Source organism: Anopheles darlingi, chromosome 2 (genome assembly GCF_943734745.1).
Source record: "Anopheles darlingi chromosome 2, idAnoDarlMG_H_01, whole genome shotgun sequence".
NCBI classification, from domain to species: domain Eukaryota; kingdom Metazoa; phylum Arthropoda; class Insecta; order Diptera; family Culicidae; genus Anopheles; species Anopheles darlingi.
This window is the reverse complement of record NC_064874.1, coordinates 42,181,903-42,209,402: the sequence shown is the minus strand read 5'-3', so window position 1 is coordinate 42,209,402 and position 27,500 is coordinate 42,181,903. Positions and strand designations below refer to the sequence as shown.

At 48.7% G+C, this 27,500-nt stretch overlaps 2 protein-coding genes across 2 annotated transcripts in view; one reads left to right on the top strand and one right to left on the bottom strand.

The window, feature by feature from the left end:
* Positions 1–27,500, bottom strand: part of LOC125949465 (uncharacterized) — a 109,890-nt gene that overhangs the window by 38,262 nt on the left and 44,128 nt on the right. Inside the window, exons 2-5 of the mRNA XM_049676476.1 lie at positions 24,589–24,721; positions 16,040–16,178; positions 15,841–15,910; positions 12,578–12,688 (exon numbers count right to left, since the gene is read on the bottom strand). Coding sequence (XP_049532433.1) covers positions 12,578–12,688; positions 15,841–15,910; positions 16,040–16,178; positions 24,589–24,721 — 453 coding nt within the window. The remainder of the gene's footprint in view (positions 1–12,577; positions 12,689–15,840; positions 15,911–16,039; positions 16,179–24,588; positions 24,722–27,500) is intronic.
* Positions 7,354–8,081, top strand: LOC125949437 (general odorant-binding protein 83a-like). Its single transcript, XM_049676443.1, has 2 exons — positions 7,354–7,843; positions 7,915–8,081. The coding sequence occupies exons 1-2, from the start codon at positions 7,370–7,372 to the stop codon at positions 7,936–7,938; spliced, it is 498 nt and encodes a 165-aa protein (XP_049532400.1). The 5' UTR covers positions 7,354–7,369; the 3' UTR covers positions 7,939–8,081.

Genomic DNA, 27,500 nt, shown 5'->3' with positions numbered 1-27,500 from the left:
TATTGCTTTAATGGTTCATCAATTGTTTTATCTTATTAAATAATTTAATATATCCGACATTTTATTTCTAATATCTTATGAATCTTCGTCGCGGACATTTCAATTCACTGTGTGTCTTTCTTTTGCATGCATTGGCTCATAATCCACTTAGCAGAAGGCAAGTCGTTTGAGATTTTGTGACATTACCGACCAATATCATATCATGGATGAGATTTTCAGAACAGAAATCATTCTGACTAATTTCTGTACTACTCGGAAGCCTAAAGAAGCAAATAATTGTTTAATTAATCAGCTTAATGTGATAATCGTTTTCAGGTTTTGTATTGCGTTTTATTTATTTTGAATATTACTTTGGTTAGGAGAGATAACTAAAACGATGTCAGAAGTTTTACATTCCTTTAGTCGTTTTACTGATATTTAATGGCTTGTAACAGTGTAAGTTTTGCGACTGTGATCAATATATGACAATGTACTCGTATGTCGTTTATTTTATTTGGTTTCGGTTCAACACCATATCTACGAATCTTATGCAGTGCTTTTGTTTTGGATTTGATTAAATTTTGATCAGTCTACAGCAAGTTTAAGTGAGATCCTGGTGAATTCAAAATTATTCCTTCTTATCAACGATTGTAGATTCCTTGGACAGTTTTAAAAACCTTTGAGAGCTGTATAATGTTAAAGCTAGACTTAGAGCTAGACTAGAGCTAGACTAAGCCAATACAACGCGTAGGTATAACATATGCATTGGTATCAAGCTTATTTGCGTAGGAATTACCCAGTTGATGTAACAAGCATATCAAAAATAGGTGCTCCTATTCTGGTATAAGCGCTAACAAGAAAATCAGTAATAAATTTTAACGCGTTCGTGCCGATGATCCATACACACTAAATAACAATCTCGACCTGCACTCTGATTCGTTGCGATGCGATTCACCACTTCACGAGAATAGTGCTTCCGATGGAAATTCGAATACAATGCACCCGTTCCCCGGACTACGGATTATGGCACGGATAGTTGCAGCACGATTGCACAGCCGTGCTATAGACCGTCGCTACGAACGCTGGTGGTAGTGTTTCCAATTCTCCGGAAAACGCACAATTCGTGCAAAATGGGAACGGTACGTACCATACAAGCGGATCCGTGTTGGCGGTACATTATTAGGGCACGCGATGAGGCGAACACAATTTCGGAGAAACGGAACGAAACGGGAATTGCATGGATTTAAATAACGGTGGAAATTGGTTCGCACGTCGTACACGCACACCTAGCAGCGTGTCGGAGCGCAAAAAGGAGCACACATTTTCCAGTGGAACCATGGCTAGCACACTATTATGTACGCGGTGATCGATGAGGGATTATTTATAAATGTGCTTACCTAGCACTACGGTACGTTTGATTGCAGTTGAAAAAGGAATCGAAACACCGAACAGAGGTGGATGGGCAACATGCCCTTCAGGGTCTGGCCACAATCAACCAATACAGTAACTGGCAGTAGCATTACACGTTACTGCTCGTTTTGCTCGAGTTTCGCGAGGCGCCGAAGTGTTCCGGGGACGGGATGACGACATCGTTTCAAATTATTTAAAATTAGCAGCCAGTTCGTTCCACATGTGCTGGCGTCCATACAGGATGCCGGACAGATATGTGTGGAGGTGTATGCGATGGCGAGTTGTACTGTTTTGCTCCGGGATCACAAGTTTCAACTTAACCTTCACTTCGTCCACCCCCTGGAGAGAATATTTGAATGAACAATTTACATACTCATCAGACACCAGCCCATCAGTGCACACACCAACAAAGACAGGCACGTTGGTTGTACCCGGAGGAAGAGAGAGAGACGTTTGAAAGACAGGTTAGTTATGTTTTCTGAATTATTAATTGAAAAAGGTAATGAATACCGAGCGCCGAGCGTTTGTGCTGCAATGAGTGGACACACGGACAGGAGCAATGTTTTGTGTCTCTCCATGAGCCGACTGATCGATGATGATCCTCTCTTTCTGGCGTTTTTGTTCGAGTTCTGTGTGTGTGTTTTTTTTTGTTGGTTTCAAGTTATGGGAATAATTTTAATCACTTTGCATAATATTTTATGCTTTTGTCTTTAAACCGTGGTTCCCTTTTTGGTAAAACACACATTTATGACGATGATTTCATTGAGCCCAGCAACTATAACAATAAATAACAAGCCACGCGGCACCGTACTGCACCAGATGGATGCTTTTAAAATGACAAACAAAAATGGGAAAACTTTAGCCATCTTCAGCCGACTGATGGGCACGATGCGATGGACAAACGCGTACGGCCGCGCGTTGGGAACACGGTGGGAGCAATAAAAATTAGTAATAAATATCTTGGTCCCGTCAGCCGCGTCCAACATATTGGGCTTCTCGCGGTCGCGCGCTCGCGCCAATGTTAAAAGTTTTTCCCGGACATATAATACCCATCATTAGAATTAATTTGCTGACCATTTGCACGGCTCGGTTTCGGCCCCGGTCGGTGGCTTACAAGTCTGATCATACCATGTACGGCCGGTGGATCAGCCGGGAAGGGGGAGCAGCAGTAGTATCAGTACCACGGATGAGGTATGGGAAACGCCCGGTAGCAGCAAAAGACCCATCACCTCAAGGCCAGGGCCAACCGGTCGGCCGTCCGGACACACACACACACGCGCACAAAAAGACGGCCAAGTGTATCCAAAGCATTACGACGTATTAGCGCTGGTAATTACGATAATTTATTTCGGGCCAACCGACCGACCGACCACCGGCTTTCGGACTCGGCTTCACGCCACGAATTGGGGGGGAGGTGGCGCATCATCTCACCTTGCATCGAGGCGTACCACGGAGATCCGGCCAGGAGGTGGGCCAGTTTCAGTGGCGTGGCTTTAAGAGTTTGCTAATTTACGGACTATTAATCATGCCCCACAGTGCGCAGGATTTGCGTTATCTTTTGTGCTATTGTTTCAGCAAAATGGATTCACGGCAAAACATTCCACATTAAAAAAAATTAAAACTGTAAAAGAAATGTGTGTGTGTGTGTGTTTGTGTGGCTACTGAAGGATTACAAGGCAAGGCGAGACCGGCTCGTCAGGATGCACCAGGACGAGCGTCACGAGCGTACACATGAGCAAAGCATTATGTAATGCTGTTCCAGGACACCAGCAGCAGCAGCAGCAGCAGCAGCAGCAACAACGGCAACAATGGCCATGTGCAGCAGCAGAATGGTATGTAGGACGAAAGGACGAAAATCAGATACGTGTTGTAAATTTACATGACTGTGTGTCGGGGTCCGGGCGGACACGGAATTAAGTTCCGCCCCGTCTGAAGCGACCTCCGGCACTGAAACATCGTACATGTGTGTGTGTGTGGGCAGTGGGTGGAAAATGCTTCATCGTGTAGCGTGTCACAAGTTTTCCATCACAGGTAGTATCACCGTGTACAACGGGGAACGAGGCGCAAATGCCGGTGGCCGGTGGAGTGTCCGTGAGATATTTTTATATGCTGCACATGCTGGCCACCGACAACGACGTCGACTGGTCAGCTGACTGCGGTGCATGCGTAAAAGGGGTGGGACGCCAGTGAAGCCGAAGGTGGAGAAAATAAATCAGATTTTATTACGAAACACGAATATGGCGGCAGGCAATTAAACCCCACCGAACAGTAGCAGCAGCAGCAGCATTGCCTCGTTTTTACAACGAGGCTCGGAGACCGCTCGTTGGTTGGCCGCTAGTTCGAGGCCGGTTGCATATTATGCCACGTTATGTCGAGTAGGTGACCGCTGCTGCCGGCAAACAGTGTGCGGTGCGGTGCGGTGCGGTGCAGCAAACTGTGACGCATGCTGGCCTACGCTGGCTAGCGCCTAGCTAGCGCCGTTTAGCGCGTACAGCGTTGGTTCGTTTAGAAAATTGTCCGGTCGTTTGCAGTGTAGGGTGCTGGGTGGATGAAAAATTAGAACCAGAACGGCGGCCAAAGACATGAAACTCTATTTACATACATTAATACATATTATACTATTAAAGGACAACATAATTAAATTTTGCGCTGAATGACCGACCGACCGACCGGCCCAGCGGTAGCATATGGGATCCGGAAACGGCATGTGCTAACGCGTTCTGTGTAGCGAGCAAATTATGGAACTCACTTTCCATTTAATGGTTGCGCTGGGCTAGGCACAGCAGCGTTCGCCCCATAGGCGCCTAGCTAATATTGGATATTACTTTGTAGCGTTAGCTTCAATTTGTCTTTTAGATTACGGAAACCGTTGTACATCCGGATGTGCTGTCGTACCGTATATGATATCACGCGTTGGAAAGTCACGTTAATTTGCTTTAACAAGATAAAAAGAGAGTGATTTAAAAGAGAGGTTTTGAGTTGCAGGAGCAAGATCGTTGTTGCCAGCTTGAACCATGTCAAACTTCACATAGTTTGTGTGAAGTGCTAGTCGTGCCCATTTTCTTGGGTAGACATTACTGTTTCTGATTACTATTTGTTTTTATTGTATGTTGAACGATTGAATCGCCCAAAAAGTCCAGGAGATTGAGCAATCGTATTTGTCGCTACTTTTCTTCATTTCACAGCTCAGTTTGCGAAGTATAATGTACTTAGCAATGCTCTTAAATGGTGCAGCAACAGCCATTAATAAGTCCAATTATCTAAATGATAAAGAATAGAAAAAATCACCCTTTCATTAGCGCCATTATTTGACGCCATGCAATTTTAATTTCAACCATCTGACTGACCACTGAAACACGAATGCAAAATTGCTTTACAACTACATGGTCAACGATAGTTAAATGGTCATAACGCCGGTTTATGTCCTAACGTCGACTATACAACGGCATTGTAGTCGCTTTATATGGAAGACCATCGCGACATTGAAACAGAATGTTTCAAACGAGTTTACACTCAGAATTATTGCAATTATACATGATCGTAAGATAATGAAATGTCACTTCGATGGTTTGTAATGATGAATATTCGTGTACTAAATCCTTAAGGGTATTATTATTGAAATGGCGCATTAGTGGAATATCTTTAATTGAATGAAAGCAAGATACCTGTATCTACGAATTAAAAATGACTGTAGCATCGACTTAAAACTGAACTAAGACAAAAGATAGATTAACATTTGAGATAAAAATTCATTTAGCAGTTTTGTTAATCAACGGTAGTTATGTTTCATACTCAAAATCAAGAATTAACTACAGACTAGGTTTGTTTGCATAATAATGATGTCGACGATTGTTCTTAGTTTGTTTGAGGTTCATTAAATTTTTCGTGAAGTTTTTGTTATACTCAACGCAAAAGACTATCAACATTCTTACAACAACGACGAATAATGATAGCTTGTTATCTTTTAATTAACGCCCTATCTCTTGCTCTCTCATAAACCATTCCTTCACGAAACTACTTATCGGAATGTTATGTTTTTCTTTCCCGTAACATCGTCTGTCGTTTGTCATCGCCACCACCAGCAGAGCATCACCATAAATGGTGGAAACGAAGAAACGATTAGGTACTATACGGTAATGTTCAACAGATGAAATAACGAGCGCGTTAGCGTTAAACAGCGCCCCAAGCCCCGCCAAACGTTCCAGCCATAGTCAGGAGGTCGTCAGGCCAAGTTACAAATAAGATAAAACTGAAACAAGAGCGTCACCACTTGAGGTCGTGATTTGTATTGTCGCGAAGGCAAATTTACCAACCCATGGTCTAACCGTCCCACCACCGCTGGTCCTTGGCACCGCTCGACCCCGTGAATCTCTGAACTTTCGACATTTTATGAGCGAAAACGGTGCGGCATTGCTGCTGCTGCTGCCAGCGTCAGGAGCCCTCTTCCATATCCCAAAAGGAAACCGCATCCTAAATCGCTGTCACTGTTTTCGCGGAAAATCCTTCTTCTCGTACCGGTAGGCAAGCGGGCCGGGGGGAGGGTGCAAAAAATTAACATTAAATTTTTGCCGCTTGCCAGCAGCATCATAAAGATAAAGCATGCTCGCGCCTTTCGACGTCCGACGCTCGGCGCGGGTTACGGTGCGTTGCCGCATCCTCAGCTCGTGCTATCGTCTTCGTCATCGTTGTCGTCGTTGTCGTCCGGGATGCTTCAGGATGCCTCGGAGACGGAGATTTCTGCATTCGGCTTCCCTTCCTCAACCCCTTTGCTGCTAAAGCCCCGCAGCGCGAGCTTATGGTTCGCAAATAGCGACGACGAAGAGCGATGACGAAGATGAAACGGAGAGGGTTTTGCTCTCGTTGGCGTTGGCAAAAGTCGACTTCATAAAGTTCGTTATGAAAATCGAGCTGCGTTGTTTACTTTATCATCGTTGCCGTCAAATTGCGGACCACACGGCTCCCGAGCAGGACAAACTTAGCAACTAACCCCGGGACGGAGGCTGAGAACCACCCTTGGCACCAGCACCAAAGATGACGAAGAGTCGAAAATGAACCAACTTGACTTCTTGACGACGACTACGACAACGACGACGACGGCGGCGGCGGGACTAGCGGTGCATGTTGGGATTTCTTGATTTGTTAAAACTGTTCGCTCTTCTCTCTCTCTCTCTCTCTCTCTCTCTCTCTCTCTCTCTCTCGGGCCGCCCTCTTGCGGAGCTCTTGTGCCGTTTCTTGTGCAAAACGGTCGTTCGACGGTTATGATACGCAAAAGTTGCCCCTTTTCTCGACAAGCGGATGTTGCCTGTTTCGTTGGAGCACGAGCAGTGCAGTGGGACCCCCCCCCCCCCTACCCGGGGTCTTGCAGATCTTCGTTATTTATGTTAGTCTTTGAGCCAAAGTCGAAAAGTCATGCTTGAGGTTGGCCAGATTGGTGCAAATGTGCTCCGCTTCGTTTCGTTTCGAGATCAAGTATTTTCCATCAAAGGCGGCTCTCGGTTGTTCCCATAGTAGGCCACGCGGTAAAACAAGTGGAAGTTAAACGCCACCAACGGTCAACGGTGCTGCTGCTGGTAATACAGTTGTCGGGCGAAATTGCACTATCGTTAGGTGTTAGGCCCAGGAATGACCCCGTCTTTTCCACAACTTCAACTTTGTCGATAATTGTTAGTTCCGTTCCGCCTGGTAGACGTATGCCGATTGACATAAGAAATGTGACGATTGTTTGTTTGTTTTCCTCGGTCTTTGGGTCTACAGCAGTTCAGCGATAATTACAGACCCCTCGGCCGGGGTCTAGGGATTGTTCGAGAATCGCATCGAGGGCCTCGTCTCGAGCTAATCACCTAAAGCGTGGAGAGTGTGATTTGGCACATTCGGACCACTGACTCCGTGGAGTGTCAGCAGTTTTTTCACCTGGGATTATAAACCCCACGACCGTGCTACGAACGTAAACGGGTAGTAGTGAGACCGAACTCGCGGCATCATGACACACGCCAGGACCAGGGCCAGGGCCAGTGGTTTGCAGTACGCCAGCAAGTGTCTGCTGATCGGTGCGTGGTGCGTTGTGCTGTACGCACTGTGTGCCGGATGTCAGCGAACACCGCCAAGGCGTGACGATACCTATCCACCACCGGACACCCTGGAATTCTACAAACCGTACGCGAAGCAGTGCATCGCGGAGACCGGTGTCAGTGTGGCGGCCGTCAAGCGGTTCAGCGATGAGGACGTGTTTGAGGATGACCAGAAGCTAAAGTGCTACATGGAGTGCATGTTCCGGGTCTCCAATCTGACCGATAGCAAGGGCGAGGTGCATCTGGGCAAACTACTCGAAACCATTAAGCCGGAGTTTGAGGATCTTGCCCTTCGGATGGGTGCCAAGTGTATGAAAACGAAGGGCAAGGATCTGTGCGAGCGTGCCTTCTGGTATCACAAATGCTGGAAAATGTCCGATCCGGTGGTGAGCGTGGCCCGCGGCTGGAATGCCGACACGAAAAGGTAATGATTTCGCTTTACTGTCCTCTCTTTCAGCACTACTACCTGATCGGACCGTGAACCGTGCGCCAAGGTGTACTGAGGTGATCGTTGTTGCTGCTGACGCTGACATTTGGCTTCGTAACTTTCGAACCATTTAGACCGAAACAGGCAAAGGGGAAGAATCGTGAACGTAATTAAGGGTCCATTTTGAAAATAAACATATCCCCAACCAGCTTTTATAGCCAAGTTAATCGCTGCACGGGCTGCTTTGAGCTGGTGCGCATCGCGATCGATATTTCTATCGCGTTCGTTCGCGTTGAAGATTCGCGTTCGCGGAACACGCCACGCCACGACCAGACACAAAGAACCCCGGAAGGCCTGGCACGCACGCTCCGGTCGGTCCTTCCGGTGTGCTCTATTCTGCTCAATTGCTTCATTACACCCATAGCGAGGTGAACTGTCAGACCAGGGACCAGACGAGTCGAGGCGAGTAAATAGAAAATGCACTTCAATAGTTTCCCTTACCACCGTTTTGGTCCGGGTATTGCGTGCACGGGGAAGCTCCTTCTGCTTTTGGCACGGTAATGGCCACGACCTTCTTCAGTCTCAAAACTTTGCCTATTTGCTTTCAATTTGCTCAAAGTTCGGTGACGGCCGACCGACGGTACGTTCATCATCCGGCGGTTCGTCGGTGTGCACCACGCTGGTGACCGTGGCCACGGCACGGAACAGGCACAACGACGTCCATCTAACCTTCAGGCGGGGTGTGAGCTGATTGTAATATAATCGGCCACCAATTCTTCTTCAGATAGTTGGAAAGCAACAGAATTAGATAACTGGTGGAGAGTGTATTGCATCAGCTGCTGCTTGAAAACACGTTTCCCTAGCCGTTTGTTTTTGATGTATTTGAAGGCTTGAAGGAGTGTGTTTCGTGCAGTAACACAAGTTTATCGAGTTTTTAATGGAAAAGCGCGGCAGGAAAAAGCTTCCTGGACATCAAACAATTACTGCTAATGCAATATACATACTGCTCCTCGCATGAACAGGAACCAGGATAAAATTGCATACTTTCGAGGGTTGAATATGGTGCATGTAGTTTACGGAATGCTACCGAAAAAAGCATATTCCGTACCTCGTTCGACGTAATAGACAGTGAATACATGTACGAGCTGTAGCAGAGTACATTAACGTGTTCGTTCATAATGCACATGTCTGCCGTACTTTCTCCCCCGTTCCCCGAATGAAGTGCACTATTTATTCCGCATCAAAAGAGCCCCAACGATATGTTCCCGAAAACAAAGCATTTTCTTGGAATTTTCGACATTGCACATTGATGGGTAGAAGCTCCAGCATAGACGACGGATACTCGTGCACCATCATACTCTGCTCTCGCGCAATGGTGGACTAATTGCAGTGCAGAATGTCACCGAAAGCTATCATCGGGAAGTTGAGGAAAATTGAGATGTACCGCATTCCCATCGAAGTAGTCGGACCGAAGTCAGCGTCTTCAAAGCAAGATGTAGTGCTGTACAGGAATAGAAAGAAAGGAAGAGAGAAAGAGAAAGAGAGCGAGACAACGAGAGTTGTTCGAGACGAAAGTTACTTCAAACCGAGGTTCAATTCCCTTCTCCGCCGGTACTTACTGCCGGTTCCGTCTCCTTCCAGCAGCGATGGTGCGAGTACGCCCTCGCGCACGGATCATCGCCCTCCACACGAGAGTGACACTTGGCGAACACTTTCAGGGCGATCGAGTTAAACTGCTTCGGTATGGTGTGGTACGCTTCGACAAGATCCAAATTCCCGTCCGCCTTGGTGACATTGAACGCCCGGAACATGCACTGCATATAGCACTGCAGTTCCCGCGCCGGTACCGGTGCCGGTGCCGGTTGCGATTGTGACTCCGAAGGCACCACCGGTTCCGGTTGGTTGAATGCCGCTATTGCCTCATCACTTGTGCCGGTTTCCTTCAGGCAAGCGGTGCGCGCCGTACGCATCTGTTGCACCAGTTGTTCCGGAAGAGCGTTCGGATAATTCGGTGCTACAGTGGTGGTGGCGGCGGCGGCAAGGTGAACGTTGCTTATCAGCAGCGACACGACCAGCAGCAGCAGCAGCAGCAGCATCATCGCAACGAATGGTGGCACTGAACAGCACATTCCGTTCGGTTGAGTTTGGTTTGGCTGGTACGGCACGAACAAGTGAATTATGAACCCCGAACCTCCGGTCACCACTAACACCAACACCACCACCACCCATGGTGCTCATTAAGACCCCCCCTTTTCCCCCGCTACTCGCTACCAAATAAGCGAACTGTCAAACGAGACGAGCTAATAACGGTGTCGTCGTCGTCGTCGTCCCCCCTTTTTTCGGTGCCGGTGCCATCGATCGATCATTTTCGCGGTGTGTTGGGCCGCGACTCCGGGTGACCGTGCACAACAGTCATCATCAGTGACAGTGGCAGTGCTGATGATGATGATGGTGGGTGGGTGGGTAGTCGATGACGATAATTAAGACTGACTAATTGCAAAGCAACAAAACGACACGACGATTTATGTGCCTTGGTTCGGGGGGGAGGTGTTTAAAAACGGCAAAGCCTGCTGTGGCGGCATGTGTTGTAATCATCAATTAATTAGCCCAGCCTGAATGCGTTGCCCGTTGCTAATGCCCGCCATTTTGGGGGGCAAGTCAAAGCCTCCGCACAGACAGCTGGTAGGAACAGTAGGCGCTGTGCGGCTTTGATCTGAAACTCACGAAACGGAAAGGACGGAATGGTGGTTGCTGCTTGTCCGCAACGCAAAATGGCGGCCGTGAGATAAAATAATTGGCAGAGAATGTTGTGCTCGCCCGATTGTGCCGATGATCCGATGGTTGGTCGGATGAGCTGTTCAGCAGTTCAGCGTCGTTGCAGTTGCCCTCTAGACCGGCGGGACCGGCGCTTGTTTCCTATTAACAAGTGCATTGCAGCATAAGCATCACCACCACCACCAGCAGCAGCAGGAGCAAATTGCCGCAAAAGTTGAAGCTCGAGTAGTACAACTTTCGTTATTGATAACGGGATTCAATCGATCCGTTGGCACTGATATTGGATGGCACTCGTCGTCGTAATTGGACACCAGCAGCACCAGCAGCACGGTCCGGTGGAACTGCTGGCCAACTTTACCGATCAAAGTGACTAACTTTCAATAATTCCACTCGCACACACACACAGGCACAGGCGCACAGTTGTGGCAGGCAGGACAACGGGTCTCTCGGTCACTCACCGGTTGCTGCGACTCGACCATCACCGGGCAGTAAATCATTGCGAACTCTATTTCAGCAAAAAGCCCTTTCTCAATTAATTGCACCCCGGACTCCTGGACAAAAACTGTACCCCCGAGTGTGTGTGTGTGTGTGTGTGTGTATGTGTGCTCTTGTTCCACTTAAGCCACCGGGGGGGGGGGGGGGGGGGGGGGGCAACACGGTTGCGGCTGTGGCCACCGTACGCCATCGCACGGTCATGACGCGCTACGCGCTCGGCCAAAGTGTGTTCCGAGAAAGAATCCTAACCTCAATTTATTGCACCCCCGGCCGATGCCTTTGGTTGGTAGGTTGCTGTGCAGTGCAGTTGCAGTCCGGTCGGTCGGTCGGTCGCTCGGTTCCGGTGTGCCCGCAGTCCGGGAGAGTGTTGGACGGACGGACGATGCGGGACACGGTAACTCGTAAACTTTGCCATCTCTTACCGGAAAAGTTAGCTCGATCGACCACACTACCAGTACTCGGGCTCGGGCAACGCTGGGGGAATAGGTCAGTTCAGTCACTCTCTCTCTCTTGCTCTCTAGAGGGGGGAGAGGGCAACTCGGGGAGTAATAACCGGAAGCTCGGGGCCAGCCAGACAGTACCGGCCGCAGCAACTTTGGCCACGTTCTCGAACGCATTAGTCGGCCACCACCATCAGCAGCTGTAGAGGAGCCCGGAAGTGGGTATCGAATATTCATTTAGCCATCTTTATCGATGGCGTGGTTAAGGGTAGGGTAGAGGGTCACTACCTCCGACACTACCGTTGGAGGACACTCCGGACCAACCCCGTTCCTATCATTGCGGTAATGGCTATCTGCGGCTATCGCTTCGACCATCGACCGACTGGTATCGGTCCGAAAACACCAAAGATGGTGGCTGCTGCTGGTGGTCTGTTGCTAACAGAGAGAGAAAGAGAGAGAGAGGGCGCACATTCCCCGTTGGAGAAAACTTTTCATCCCCGGCATGTCCAGGGGAGATGCTGGAAAGGGGAAGAAATCTGTCGATCCGTCCGATGAATAATGGAAGCACCAAAAAGGGAAGCAAATGCAAACTCAAATGCTCTCTCTGTCTCTCTCTCTCTCTCTCTCTCTCTCTGATATACACACACACACACACACTGGCAGCCATTGGTGATTAAAATTGAAAGTACACAGTGTCCGGCACCCGGGACAAAAGTGCCGCTAGACGATGACGACGACGACGATGGCGATGGCGATGGCGATGGTGGTGGGTCATCCCTGCCTAAGCCAGCTTTTCAGCGGAAATCAATCAATTACGGTGCTCGGCTCACCGGACATGACTGCGAGACCGCGCCGCGAGACCATCACGGCTCAATCCAGCGCGCACGTTCCAGCCGCAGCAGTCCCAGCAGCATCAGCAGCATCAGCAGCAGCAGCAGCAGCAGCAAGAGAAGAGTGTTAGCAGTTTGGTCGCGTTCGCTTACCTCCACGAACTTCGCAGGTGAGTACAAGGTTGTCATCTTCCTGCAGTGGTCCGATCGCACCGGTCACGTCCAGTCCCGAAGCGTCGTACACCAGGATCTGATGCGGTGGCACTGGCGAGGGGAGAGAAAAACAGAGACAGAAAGTGGGAAATGCAGAGTGAGTGAACGGAGGCACATGTCGTTATTGAAAAGCTTTATACAAGTTGCGATCGATTGGGGACAGTGGAATGTGGGCGGGCGGGCGGTCAGAGATACATCAATCAGGCCGGAGAGAGCACGCACACCGTTCGGTTTCGGTTTTCGGTTTTCGGTTTCGGTCCTGCGGAAGCTATGCGCCTGCGATCAATCATAGGCACAGGCTCATCAGAACTGTTTTTAAATTGCATCAATAATGAGTTAGGCATGGAGCGTTGTGTCTTTGTGTGTGTTCTCGTGTTCGAGGCGTGTGTTCCAGAGTTTCAATGTACACCCAAGGGAACAGCTCAGCGTTCAAGCGAGCGAGAGAGTGTTTTGTTTAGGATAGAGTTTTCCTCGTTGGTGGCGGCGGATTTGAGGAAAACATACTCTATCTGATTAGCATCTTTTTAAGGGAACAGATGACAGATGTGTAGCAACATGAACTAATCAGTGACGTTGGTTGTATTGATTGCAATATGATTTTGGATTGAAATTGCTTCGTGAATCTACGATGGAACTAGAATTTCATTAAACTTTCACAACAATTTTTCACAAGAACAAGACTTACGTTTAGTTTTATAAAGTAAAGGAATAAAATCTGCTTAAGGAAGAGAAATCAGACAACAGTCATAGTTTGCCATGTGATGTCATGGTAATTTTTAAATTTCTGAAAATTGTTCAGATCACATAAAAAAAGTTTGGGATTTTGTGTGCAACATTTTGTAAAAGGCATTGCAATTGATGCACGATTGATACAAGATTGATTGCAAGATAAAAAAATATTTCACAGAGAACAGTATTAACTCTAATGTGGTGAAAATATGCCTCAATTTTCTGACAGTTATGTAACGCTATGTTTTAAACACGTGTTTACCATCGTTTTTCAATGGTTACTCTGTTCAAGGGAGAAGTCTAAGTCGAACTCAAAAAGATTTTTGTAATAATCGCCAAAAAAGAAAAACTTGTTCACTAACCAACTTTCATAGAATTTGCAATGGAACATCCATACATCACTTCCATAGAACATGTATAGTGCTAGGCTACCGTTAATTGAAAAGCCTTTACCATCTGGCGTGCTCTAATTTTCTGGCGATGGCCTTGCCCGTTGTGAGTTGTTCGGAACCGAGGTTTCCAGTTGCTACATAAGTGATGAAGTGTCACTCAGCCAGACCACGTTCTATCGATCGGATGAAAGAGATGGAACGAATGGAACAATGGACAATGTATTGAATCCTGGTTCAGATCAGAGAGTGTCCTGCACTACATTTGCAACATGTAACCAGCATGGTTTCGATCTGGTCTGATACCGTACCCTCCCGACCATGACCGACCATTTTCTGTGTGCGGATAGGGTTTCCTTTATGAACATTTGGCTACGAAGTCTCGGATGTCACTGCAATAATGCAACTGAATTCGAATACCAACGTCAGTAGCATTGTGGTAAGAGGATGTTTACACATAAATAATTGCTATTTGACGTTCGATGCTTGACAGCTAATAAGTAAATACATTTGCCATGTTGTCTCTGGTTTTCCAACTCAATGACGCTTCCGGTATCTGGATCTTGGATTTTTCCGATTCCTTTCGTCTATACTATCGGGATGACAGTTTACTAACAACGAAGTCATGCGCATAATTAATTAAAATTGATTTCACAAACAAGGCAGAACAGGTAACAAGAGTACCGGACCCATTTTGCATACTTTAAACTAATGGAATTCTAGAAAAGTTCTTGTGAAGTAGTGCTCGCTAATCGCTCATTTTGCCAGCACTGTCCTCACCGTTACTCCCAAGAGCGTTTCGCTACATGTACATAAATCCCTTTCCCCCACCGGAAGTTCGCATTCAATGAACTTCGGCGAGGAAATGAGGAAGTGGGGGAAAAAAAAGATGGAAACTATTTACCGCGGCATTTTGTTTTGCGAGGCTTCCGTAAAGTGAACTCTGAACCTTCATCAGCCTGAACCTGGTGCTGACCTTTTTCTGTAGCGGTGTCGGAGAAGTTCATTCGAATCGGGGTGCACGGGGCGCCTCACACTCACCACCGTCTTGGGCGGGATTTATCAGATCGAATGTAAATATTCATTTCCTGTTTACACTGCATTATTGTCTGGTGGCAAGATGGCAGCAAAATAAAGGGTGGAAAAAGAGAAAAAAAACCGAAAGAACCCAACCGGAAGCGGTGGTAGCCGGTACGACGGTTGACGGGAAATGGGAACATTTAAGTGTCTTGTAGGAAATTGTTTGCATTCCATTACAAGCTGCAGAAGAAAAAACCGCGAGGGACGCGAGGTGCTCCTCGTCGTCGTCGTCGTTTGACTTGACGAATGGGCGTGCACCGAACGGAGTTATGTCTGTGCCCCGGATTGCACCGTGTTTGCACCAAGGGTTTGACCTCGCTCGTTGGCTTGGGCTGACAATGTGTTTCGTTTTCTTGCGACTTTTTTTCCCATTTTTCCCATCCCATTCCCATTAGATGCCAGTTCCAATGGGTGTCCTAGTCGACACGGACAACTGTCTCCGGACATTGCGGAGTATTATTCACGCTTTTTCGAGTTTAAGAACCACTTTGGGGCCTACACCCCTCCCCCTAGCTGAGAGGGTGATTTCAATTGGAAAAGTTTTTAGCAGCACGACGCGCGCTGCTCGAAAGAATTTCGTCAAAGCCGGACCAAAGCTGAGGCCGCCGTAAAGCCGGACAACAAGTTGATTAGATGCTCATCGTCCGTCGCTCCTTGCCATCGAGTTGGCCGCGAAGTTGTTTGTGTCGCGGGTTGCGGGGTCGCAAACAGTGGTGTTGCTTGCGCTTTTCGCTGCCATGGTCGCGGCCTGCTTTGGTTTGTAGCGAGTCAGCGAAAACAACGAGCGACGCGGAATCGGGATCGAGATTTACATTTTTATAACCGCCGGGGACACCGGACCAGGTCCAATTTGGCACCCACTCGTCCCTTTCCCCGCGGCTCACGCCCAACGAACATGCCACTTCGTGAAGAGGAGAGAGAGCGAGAGAAAATCAAACACAAAGCAAGTTGGACGTTTCTTGAAGGGGCCTCGGTTCCGAGGGTTTTCTTGCTGCTGCTGCTTACCTGTGACGGTGAGGTTGATCCGATGGTTTCTGGTGGGCGAGTTCTGGAAGTCCACTCGACACCGGTACACCTGCGGGAGGCGAAGGAGTGGTTGAAAAGTGTGTGTGTGTGTGTGTAAGAATGGGCGAGTCAGTGGCTTTGTTTGATCGGGACCATTCGGATCTCGGATCTTGGATCTCTCCGCAGTTCCTTCACTTACCCCTTCATCGTCGAGCTGGATGTTGTCCACGGTGAGGGCCGCCGGTTTGGCAACCGTCATGAAGAACGCCCGCGGACCGAACGCACTCGTTTCCGACCAGTACAGGGCCTTCGAGAACTGTCTCCCCCGGACATCGTAACTGTTGGAAGAGAGAGAGAGCGAGAGAGAGAACCTCAGGTTAATTAAAATTTTCATAAAAATCTAATTTCACTTCGGTGTAAAACGAGGCAAACCGGCCGACCGACCGGCGGACTGGAGTCAAAAGTTTTTTGGCCGCGCCTTTTGGACCAACATCCTCCATCGCCTCCCATTTCCACATCCCCTTATCCCTCTTATCACCGATCTGGGAATAACATCAAGGGGCCAAGAGAAATGCACACACACACACTGCGTAAAGAGAGAGAGAGAGAGCACGCCCTGCTCCAGTATGAAGGGCAGGTACTTTGGGACACCCTGCGGCACTACCTCCCCTTCTCGGTCCCCACCGTCACCCCCTTGGGAGAGATAATGTTGGGAAAAAGTTTTAATTATCATTCGGGGTTCCAAGTTTTCCATTTTTCTTCTTCTCCTACTGCTGTTTGTTTGCCTTTTCCCATGCCCTGCATGCCAGAAGCTAGATCCTATCTCTCTCTTTCTCTCTATTTCTCTCTCTCTCTCTCTCTCTCTCTCTCTTTCTCTGTGTTGTTACAACCGAGTCAGCTTTTGCGTCCCTATAATTAGCTCAGCGCGCGCGCGCTTCACTTCGCGTTCCGTTTGTTGTCCTACTGCTCGTGTGTGTGTGTGTGCCTATGTGACACCGGAAGGCAGAGACGAAGACAAACAGAAGCTTAAAGCCAAAGCCACTGCCACTGGTCGCGGCCCCCATAACCGTGTAGGTGGATGGGTGGGTGGGTGATGGAGCGAAACCGCATTAATGTCACCACCGCCGGTCTCACCGTCGTGAACCGTCGTTTCGGGTTCGGTTTCGGTTTTTGGCGGGTCCTCAAGGTGAAGATAAACACCTTTCACCATTTGTCGCCAGATTGTTTATGCTCCACGGCAGGCCAAAGGGATTACCGGTGGTATCGAGGGGGGTTGGGGTCGCTTTTCCTCCACCCTAGCTTCCTATCATCCTGGAACGGTGACATCGCGATCCGTGTCCTTCGCTGACTCAGCGATGGATGGAACCACGGGAACCGGAACCGGGGACCATGGGACGTGATGGTCAACAAGGCACCCCCCGCTCGCTCGACCCCTTTTTGGATGTTTTTCCATAATTTGGTACAAGTTTGGGTCTCCGGTTTTCGGTTGCCGGTCGGGCGAGGGCGAGTTTTTTTTTCTTCCTGGAACCTGGGCTTCGGCACCGCACTGGCCTGACAAGGGGCCGGCCATATTAAAATAAATTTTCGAAACAACCCCTCCCCCTCGCGCCCGGAGCACCCTCATTTGTCTTTATCCTTCCCCGGAATCCTACACACCCCTAAATATGGTCTGGAGGGGAACAATCAGTGTTGCCAGCGCTGGGTTGCTATGCAGCATTTCTCTAGCCCGAACTGCGTTACCATCATGGCCTTCTTTTTGACAGCACACGCACACACACACACAGTCGAGGGGTGAAATGTGCTGTCACGATGCTCAGGTAATCCTGGAAAGGCTAACCATTTGGCATTCTGTTCGGGCGGGTTCTTTCTTAAGATCCTTTTGCACATCACATTTCAACACACACGCACACATGAGCACGCGTGTGATACACGAAGGTCTGGCCCGGTCGCGCATAAATCTGTCGGAATGCCGGCATCCGGAAGAAACGGTTGACCACTTCAACCAACCGCGGAAATCGATAATCGTGTCTGGTGTATCAGCGTGTCTTCCTCGCACCGATGTCTTCTGCGAATGTGCTTTGAAAAGGCAGACAGTACGGCCGTTTGCTGCGCGTAATTAAGCCGCCAATTATGTTCCGGCTGCCGCCATGTTCCCCGTTCCCCCCACACTTTCACACTTTTCTCCATCGTTCGGCGCTTTCGGGCATTGCATTGCAAAATTCTAGCGCGAAACAAATTAGCGTATTAGCCGCTGGCTTTTGTCGACATTAGTCGGCACGCGGCGCGGCGTGGCCCCCTTTCCCCTCCGGTCGCATTCCGGGGTCGGGCTTAGCGCTGGCGCTGGATGTAAACGGATTAAAAGTACCCTTAAATCAGTTCATCAAAATAACGATGGGAAAAGGGGCAGGGTATGGCGGCAGGAAGTGAATGAGGCAGACAGGCGCTACGCGTGGAGGGGAAGTTAAGCCCGATTTGCCTGACGGCCGCGGCGTGAAGATGCCTTAGCGGAAGCACGCCCGCTAAGGCCGGTGCTTGAACGAATTTTCAAGTGGTTTGTCCCTTTTTTCCTCCGCTCCCTGGTACAAGCCCGTGATTTCCACAAAAGGTCCGGACAGACGAATGGATGGATGGATGGATGGATGGATGGCGCTGAAGGAGCGTTAGAAGTGATGAGCTCGAACTGGGGCTTGTTCATTATTAACTGGCGTCGCTGCTACTGTGTTGCAAAGGGGACCGCGTAACGCTTCCATGGAAACAATTTCTTCCCCGGCTGATGAACCGCCCAAGAAGTGAAATTGTAGCAGTGGACAAGGGTGTGGAAGAGTATAAGACAGAGAGAGAGAGAGAGAGAAAGAAAGAGACGCAAAGCAAAGGTAAAACGGTAAAATAAAATCGAAACGCAACGCAGCGAAGGCTTCGTTCAATTTCCGGCGCTCCGTTCCGTTTTCTATCAAACGATTTTCAACTTTGCACGGCACACGGCGGAGGGGCAGCGGGGGTTTGACGGGGTTGCCACACGCCGATAAAGGTTTGGATGGATGGCGAGTCCGCGGTATTTTTTTTTTTCGAGGTGAAAAGACGGCCGACTCCATCTTTAAGGTGCGGCTGCCACCCCTCGTGCCAGTGCGAACCGGCATCGGAGTAGATCGCCCAGGAGTGGCAGGAAATGGATACAGAAAAGAAAAAAGTAACAAAATAGAAAGAAGAAAAAGGATCAGAAAGACGAAGAGAGAGAGAGAGAGCAAAATCGTGGAATGGAACGGTGAAAGCAAAACCTTTAATGAAAGCTCAAGATAAGAAGCACCTGGAAGCACCTCCAATGCAGACACACACACACGCGCGTAGCCGTATCGTACCGGTAACCGGCGTGTTTCGCTTCGCCATTTTTCGGCCTCGGTCGCGGCGGCGGCTTCGGCTGATTGTGGGTCATTGTTATCGCAAATTAAGGAAATTAAAAGTGGTATGCTGCGGCGGTGGTGGTGAGACGAAGGGTCCATGGTTTTGCGCGGTCGTCACTAATGGTCGCACGAGCATCGCCGGCCGGCGAAAAGCAAAAGAGAGGGAGAGAAAGACAGAGTGAGAGAAAATGATGATTTTCTTCATTTTCCAAACGAACCAAAGACCCTACATTAGGCCTTCTCGGTAAGGCGTTTAGCTTTATGCGATGATTGAGTAAAAATCAGCCAAATTGAAGGGAGGATCATCGAGCGGTGTCCGTGGGACCAACCGACCGACCTAGATGCTGTCGTCATCCCGTCCGCGCCTTCCACGAGGGAATTACTGCTGCTGCTGCTGCTGGTGGCGCTATTTGGGGAGCAAAGAAAAAGCCTCCCTTGATTGAGCAGATCCCGTGCTCCTGCTCCTCGCTTACGATACCCCCGCCATGATAGGGCTTTTATCAGGCGACCGTGGGAAGAAGAAGGTTCACATTTGAGGTTATATGTGTGTGATGTCTTTGAGATGGTAGCAGTGCTTCTTCAGAACACAGTTTTACAGTTGATCGTACGTACAGGTGCGTCCGTGTGGTGTGATTTCTATTCCTTCTCTTCCTCCATGGCCTTCTTGGACGTGGGCGACGGTCATACCTTGGCATACCTTCAGGGGAGGCGCACACGACGCGACGAAAGAAGAGGAAAAGTCCGTTACATCCCCTTTTGTAAAAAGGTTCAATATCCGTCCCTTTTTCACCCGCTCAGGGGCATCTCGCCAACCCAATTTTTCTTTTCTTCATTTATGCTTTCAACATGTTTTGCTACTTCCGGCCAACAAACTCCATACCCCGGACCGGACAGCCGGCCTGCCGTGACCATGGGCTCTGTTCATCGTTGACGTGCAATTTGATCCCTACAATCGGCCGCTGGCGACGCTGGGCGAACGAGATCTGGGGATCTAGCGGGTGCAAAAGCGGGATAAACGTCGGCTATTTATGTTCCTAAACTGACAATATAATATCAATAAGCCCTGATAGAGACGGTCGTGGGGGGGGTTTTTGGGATTGTCAGTGGAATACGAAACAACAGGAGGAGGAGAAGAAAAAGAAGAAGCAGCAGCATAAGAGCAGCAAACACCTCAAATCTTGCTCTCTCCCTTTGCCTTTCCCTCTCTCCCTAAGGGTTTACTTGAGTGGAACAGAAGAGAGGGAGGGGATTTTTTTCATTTTAAAAGTTGTTTTTCTCCGGAAAAATCCGTTCCTATCCGGCAGGTACGTTGGTATACACTTTATCCAGTGGCAAAAGTCGGCCGCTAGTGTGGGAGTCGGGGGACGGTGAGTTATGTTGGCCAACAATTTCACTAACCAGCCAGCCAGCCAGCCAGACAAATGAGCACAACACACGCACAACATAAGCACACGTTACCTCACAGCACAGGAGCAGAAAAGAAGAAGAGGAAGAGGCAGAAGGAATCGATCGATCGATTCGATGCGGGGGTCTGGCAGAGTTCCGGGGAACCTCTTTTCCGATGGCGATGATAAACTTTTCTGTCCCCGATACCTCTTACGGATGAAATACGGTCCAAGGGTTGGGTCCAAAGGGAGAAAAACTTCGACCAAACATATCGACAACATCGAAGCGAGTGGCAGCAGCACCGGCGCAACAGCAGCATAATTTTGAAACATGTTAACCATTTCATCCTCCTACTATAGACACCGTCGAACGTCCCGGGGCACGAGATTCTTTTACCCCGGGGCACATTTTCGATTTCCTGTCCATGTTGTTTCCTCGGGACGGGTGGGCGGAAGAGAGAGAGTGATGAAGGATAGCTGAGTTGGGGCCACGAGATGCTGTGGCAGAAGGACTTTGAACCGAAGCGACGTGACCCGCACCGCACCGGAACGTGATCGGTTCGTGTAAACTCACTCAAAATGTGTTACGTGGCATCGCCGTCCGTCGTCGGGTGCCGGGTGTGCCGAGGACGCCGGGGTTTGTCAACGGACATAAACATATATCCGGAATATCCTGGCCAGGAGGATAAAAGGCAGGCCGGCCAGCCCGGCGAATGCTTACGCGAACACATCCCTTTTTTTCTGCTGACCTCTGCATCCGGTGGTACAGAAGGTGGCACAGAACTGTTACACGATCATCCTGGGGGGCTCCACCTACCAGAGACTGGTAGGTCCAAGGGGAAAGCCGTACGCGATAGGGGCCGGCACATCGTATCGATTATATTGGAATTTTGTTTTGTTCACTTCAAACGTTTCGGACGTTTTCCCGGTGAGCAGGAGTAGGAAAGGTGCAAGGTTGTACCCGTGAGCACTCTAAGGACGTTGCTCATTAGATGATGTGACAATGTTAACAACGACCGCTTCCAGAGTAACTAGATTGTGACGAGATTGTGTTTGTGACAGCAGAACAACGAGGGAACAACATGCTAATTGTGCTGTTGTATCGATGGGATGCTGATCCGGTTTAGGTCGTAGAGTTCATCATCTTGCGTTTGTGGGTTGCATGAGTTACGGGGATGGTTATCCATACATGGATGGTCTGTCCCGGGGATTGTTAGGACCTGTCCAATTCTAAGAATCCATCGGATGAAAACTCATTCATCACAAAATGTGCACAAAAAAAAAAAACCGGTATAAAAACATTTGAAATCAAAAATGTTGGTTCAATAGGAAGTAGTCCCTTTCCTGATCTCATTCTTGATCATTTCCAAATCATTGTTTACTATGTTGCACTTAGTTTAATGGCCAATGATGGTATTCACTAAAAGGTACCAGAAAACTAGATTCTTTGTTTTACACCAAAAATAAGCGTAACTATCGCGAGTGGTCAATTAGAGAGAATATTAATGAAGCTCAAGCAATCGCGTAATGTTCTCAACCTGTTGGTATCTTCACTCGGCAGCTCATTTGTAATCAAATGTTGAAATTTTCCTCGCAAAGCTACAGGAATATTATGTTAAATTGTAATTCATTTCGACAAAAATAAAAAAAAACTACAAACAGCGCATCATCGCGTATCGTCATCATTTTGGAAGCTTGGTAGACCTCATCTGCACATCATCTTCGACGAAACCGAGAAGAGTTTTGCTTAAAATATTTGGATAATATTTAAAAAAAAGTTTGTTTTTGTTTGACTTTTACTCGATGTTGAAGGAAAAGTATCTGTTAAATATTAGTTCTCATCAATAGGTGTTCTATAACACCTAACATTTTCGAACCCAAAATTGAATTGAAATATTTGATTCGTTGAGAGACTTCGTATTCCAGGTTAGAGCAATAACTTTTTTCTATCAAGACCTGTTTCTTTTCCACATCCATTCCGTGGTATTGATGCCATGAATGTGTTTTTTTTTATATCACATCTAATGAACTTCTTCGAGCATACAACAAAAGTTTCATTTTAGGGTGACATTGGTAAAAGAAAATAAATCTGGATTATTTTTTAAGTAAAGATCTTAAAAAAATTCGGTTCGGTGGCGTACCAACAGCTTTAACTCCATTTCATAAAAAAACCTCGTGAGTTATGAGTTTAGGGACTTTCTCTTTCAGTTTATCCACAGTTTTAACGAGCATGGCTATACTACGATGCCCAGGGCGTTCGCCATCCGTGACATTTCCATGAAATGGTTGGAACATCCATAAACCTTTCGACTTATAATAGAGTCAGGTTTGTTGATCCACACAACAAGACCCAAAAAAGAGTAAAACTCACGACTCGCGCATCCTAGCATCCAAATAAACAATGAATACAACGGGATGGAATATTGAAAGGCATACGGTTGTTCAAACTCCAAATGAAAAATTCCCGGTATTTACAGAATCCTCCGGACATCCCAAGCCAAGCACAATAAAGATGGACTAAAAACATAGTGTTTTTCCGGCGCCATAGAAAGGATACAGTCCAACGTTCGCCATTACCAGGAACCGATAAGCGAAAACAGAAGCAAGTTAGGTTCGCCTGAAACAAAGGTACCTGAACAGATCCCATCCGGTCCATTTCTGAACCATCGACCAGATCGTGGAAACGCACAGAAAAACCAGGAGTATAACAGCAAGCTACAATCTTGGAATCAATAGAAGGTAGCTGGAACCGTTTGTACATTATTTTATAACATCGATTGCCAGGCTTGCAGCTTGTACTGTGAGTACAAACCCAGGGATAGGACGCTTGTTATGATGTCTATTTATCCAAAAACATCGCACGGTAATCAACTAAACTGTCGCTGCAGGGAAATCATTGAGCAAAGATTCCGTGCGGATGTGCAGCAGGCCCATGATCGTCGTCATGCCATTCCATTCAAATTGGAGCAGACACCGGGCACGGATTTGCTGCACGCCGCTCGGATTATTAGCTCGGAACTGCTGGAGCTGTGGCCTTGTTCGTGATTTGCGCTGTGGTTTAGCCGATGAATTAGCAGCAGCTGCGTACCGTGGTTCCCGGTTTTCCGGCATGCAACTGTCACTGAAACGTGGCCGCTCGTAGGGGCGTAGGGGATCTAATAAGGGGGCGTGGTAGGGGGAACTCCCCATGAAGTAAATCTCATTGCGTGACGGGATCATGAATACATGAAGCTGTGGAATAAGCGTCAACCGAGCAGCAGCAGCAGCAGCAGCACTAGCTGCGAGTGATTGATTGACGCTGGGATTATCGAAACGAGGCGAGGGCCGCAGAGGCAAGCTCTGCTCCGGTCGCTATAGTGGTTGCTGTAGCGTTCGCCGGAAGAGGCGCGTGCACATTATTATGCCTTTCCGAAAATAGCTCTAACATTCACCCACCGGGCGGTGGAAAACACTTCGAATAGAACAAAGTACGAAGCCTCTTGGTGGAGAGCGAGGACACACACACACAGATACGTGCTAATGCTGCATGATGATGATGCTGATGATGATGATGCTGCTGTTTGTGATGATGCGCTTGCCGTGCATCACGCCAAAAGCCAGAGGACAATTGCAATGCCATCCAGAGGGACATCCAGACGCACGACATCTCCAAATGAGTTGATTAGTTTCGCGAAAGGATTTAGGGTACGGCCCGTGGTGTGGTGTGACCGTACAGGCCAGTAAACAACATTAAAACCTCTTCGCCGAATGCTGAGTAGGCGGTTGGTTGCTAGAAACTGCCAACCGCCCCGTTGCCGAGCCGGGTGTCTGTACAACATTGAACAAAGCAGGCGCTGGCATAGATTGACGTAACAAGGCGTGGGTACTCCTCACGTTAGGCGTCAAGGCCACACAAAACCGGGGGCCCAAACGTCCAACATGTATGCGAAACGGAACGGTTACGGAATGCCCTTTACGGAACTTACCTGTATAGTGGTTTGCCGGCACTCTCGCGAAACCACAGCACCATGTACACCCGATCGTTCGTCTCCTCCGGTTCGATGTCGCACGGTAAGCTGGCTGTCCGGCCGAGTACCGCTTCCACCGTCACTGTCGACACTAAAATCGGGTACGGCAAACAAGAAGAGAGAGAGAGAGAGAGGGAGAAAAAAAGAAAACAAACGTTACAGAGAGAAGCTTCGTACAATCGGACAAGATGGATTAATTTTTCATGAAATCAGGCAGCAGAGCAGACGCCGCGATCCGATCGATAAGACAGTTAACCTTTAGTGTCCGGCAGCAGGACCGGGCCGGACCGGATTCAGATTCGGTGCCGGTCACCGAACGAACGAACGAACGCCCCCGAGGAGGACGGACCTTTTCGGTTGTCACCGGTCGGTGCTTTGATTTGATCAGTTCTGTGTCTGGGCCAACCCTTAATCTCAGATCACCGAAGAGCGTCGGCGCTGGTCCTGGTTTTAAAAAACAAACTTCTTATCCAGTGCTGCTGCTGCTGCTGCTGCTTCTTCTCGGAAGGATGACCATTTGGGATGCTTTTTGGGACTATGGACAAAACAGCACTTGAAAAAAGGGAAAAAAGGAAATGAAAAAAAAAAAAACAGGAAAAAAGGTTTTTGGGGGCTGGGGGTGGTGGATCAATACCGCTCACAATTGACTAAAGCGTGGGACCCTTTTTCGCCTCCCTCCCGCCCTCCCTCATTGGGGCATTGGCGATGCAAACGAATCCCAGCAACCGGCCAACCCCGCCGGGCCGGTTCTCCTGCTTCTTTCCCTTTGTCAGATAAACGTTTTCTGGGGGACCGAATTTTCCGACAAACAGCCTCCCCACTCCTCCACCCCCCCCCCGGGATGGGTTAGGTATGGGAGGAGAGGAAGGGATGAGCTTGAGCGCAATCCGTGTTCTCTGCCTTGTCGCCGAAAGGCGTGATTCCCGAGTTGCCTCTTTGCCCCGCGTGCAAATGGATTATGATCTTCATCTTTTTCTTTATGTTTCGTGTTCCCTCATCCCCCATCCCCCTCTCCCCGTCACCGATGATGATAATAATAACAATAATAATAGTCGTAAAAGTAATAGTAAGCTCCGGCCCCGGGGCTTCGATTTGCCCATTCGCTGTCCGCAAGCAATAATACGCAAGAAATGGCGGGCGGACGGGCTGGCTGGGTGGCTGGCTCCGGAATCGAATATGTCCACTGAGGGTGCTTTTCCCCTTGCCCCCTCAAAACGGTTGCTACCCGTAAACCTTTCCTTTCCTGACCGGGGTCTGACCTGATCTGGTCTGGTCTGGCCTGGTCTGCCTGTCTGCTGCTGGTGCTGCGGTCGATGTCGTTCGTTTCGATGACTCCACATTTGTCGTGGGCATCGTCACACACACACACACACGGGGACGCCGAGAACGAGACCAAAACAAGGCGAAGTCCGACCGCTGTCGGGAGTTGCGTTTTGGGATCAATAGTTTTGAAGATAGAAAGAAATCCCTTCGATGGTTCGATGGCAATAAAAAGAAAAGGGAACGAACCAGGCACCGGGCACCGGTCACCGGTTACCGGCGTGAAATCTTTTTACATGGTTGAGCATTGGCTGTGGACCGCGAAATGGAGGAAATGATAAGGGCACATTCCATTGTTACGATGGGTTTTGCGGTGCGGTGTGGTGTTCGCCATTTTAGATTCAACCGATAGCGGATTCAGACCGGCCACCTCCGGAATGTTATCCGCACAACGCTCAACGACATTAGGCCTTTGTGCGCCGGGGTGTTTGTGTGATGTGTGTGTGTGGAATGGTTATCAAAAAAAAAAAAACGGAAAAAACGGAACGACTTCCAATCAACCAGACTTCGCATATACGGCCAGTGTGCAAGTGTGTGTAGTGTGTTCGTGAAAGTGTCACGCAGCCGCGTTTTCCCACATCAATCCCTTCTGCTAATGGTTTTCCCCCCGAAAAAGAGGGAGGAAATTGATGTTAATGAACAGGTCCGCCCTTTACTAGTGGTGGTGGTGCTTCGTTCGCTCGCACTGGCTTAACGTCAGCTAATTTCACCAAAAACCGACACCGACGCCGAGCCACGGAAGCGGTCGTTCCTGGCTACACAAGCACACACATACACACACACGCACACACAGGAGCCAAAATGGCAGGCCGGAGGTCATAGACATTAACGATTCACTTTCGACAAACTGATGAGCACCATCATCTGCTGCTTCCTGCTGTTGTTTGTATCCTGTGTGTTGGTGGAGCAAGGGGAGGAGGAGGAGGAGGAGTTGATGATGGTCGTGTCTGATGTTGTGCCTGGGTTGACGTGGCCCCATTTTCCCATCCCCTGCCCTGCCACCGATTGTGGGCCCGGGAGATTGCAGCGAGAACAAATAGTTTCTAATTAATTAAAACCGCTTAGACCTGAAACACACACACACATACACACGTCGGTCCCCAGGATCTAGGAACGGCATAACCACCCCTAACGGGTGGTGGGAAGCGGGTTGGAAAGTGAGCACCCGGATCCGGTTTTACGATCACCGGAAAATAAATCATTCACGTTTCGACACTGCTCCCTTCACCGGCACACACGCACCAACCAGCTTGTATGGCGTGCGTGTGTGTGACGGAGGCCAGCTTTCATAAAACACCAAATAAATAATCATCAGACAGGTACCGGGCGTCCAGGTCCAAGGGAGGGGGCAACGAAAAAGCCATCAGAAGCTTCCCGACAATTTGTTGCGTGTTGGTCGGAAGCAGCTACTACATTTACCCGTTACGTTTACACGGGCTACTTGGTTAGGTGCGTTTGTGTTGTTTGGTTTCCTTTGGTGTTCCTAGGTTAGTGGGGAGCGTAGTGTTTCACCGGTAGTGGTTCCATTCTTATACTTGATGTGCTTCGAA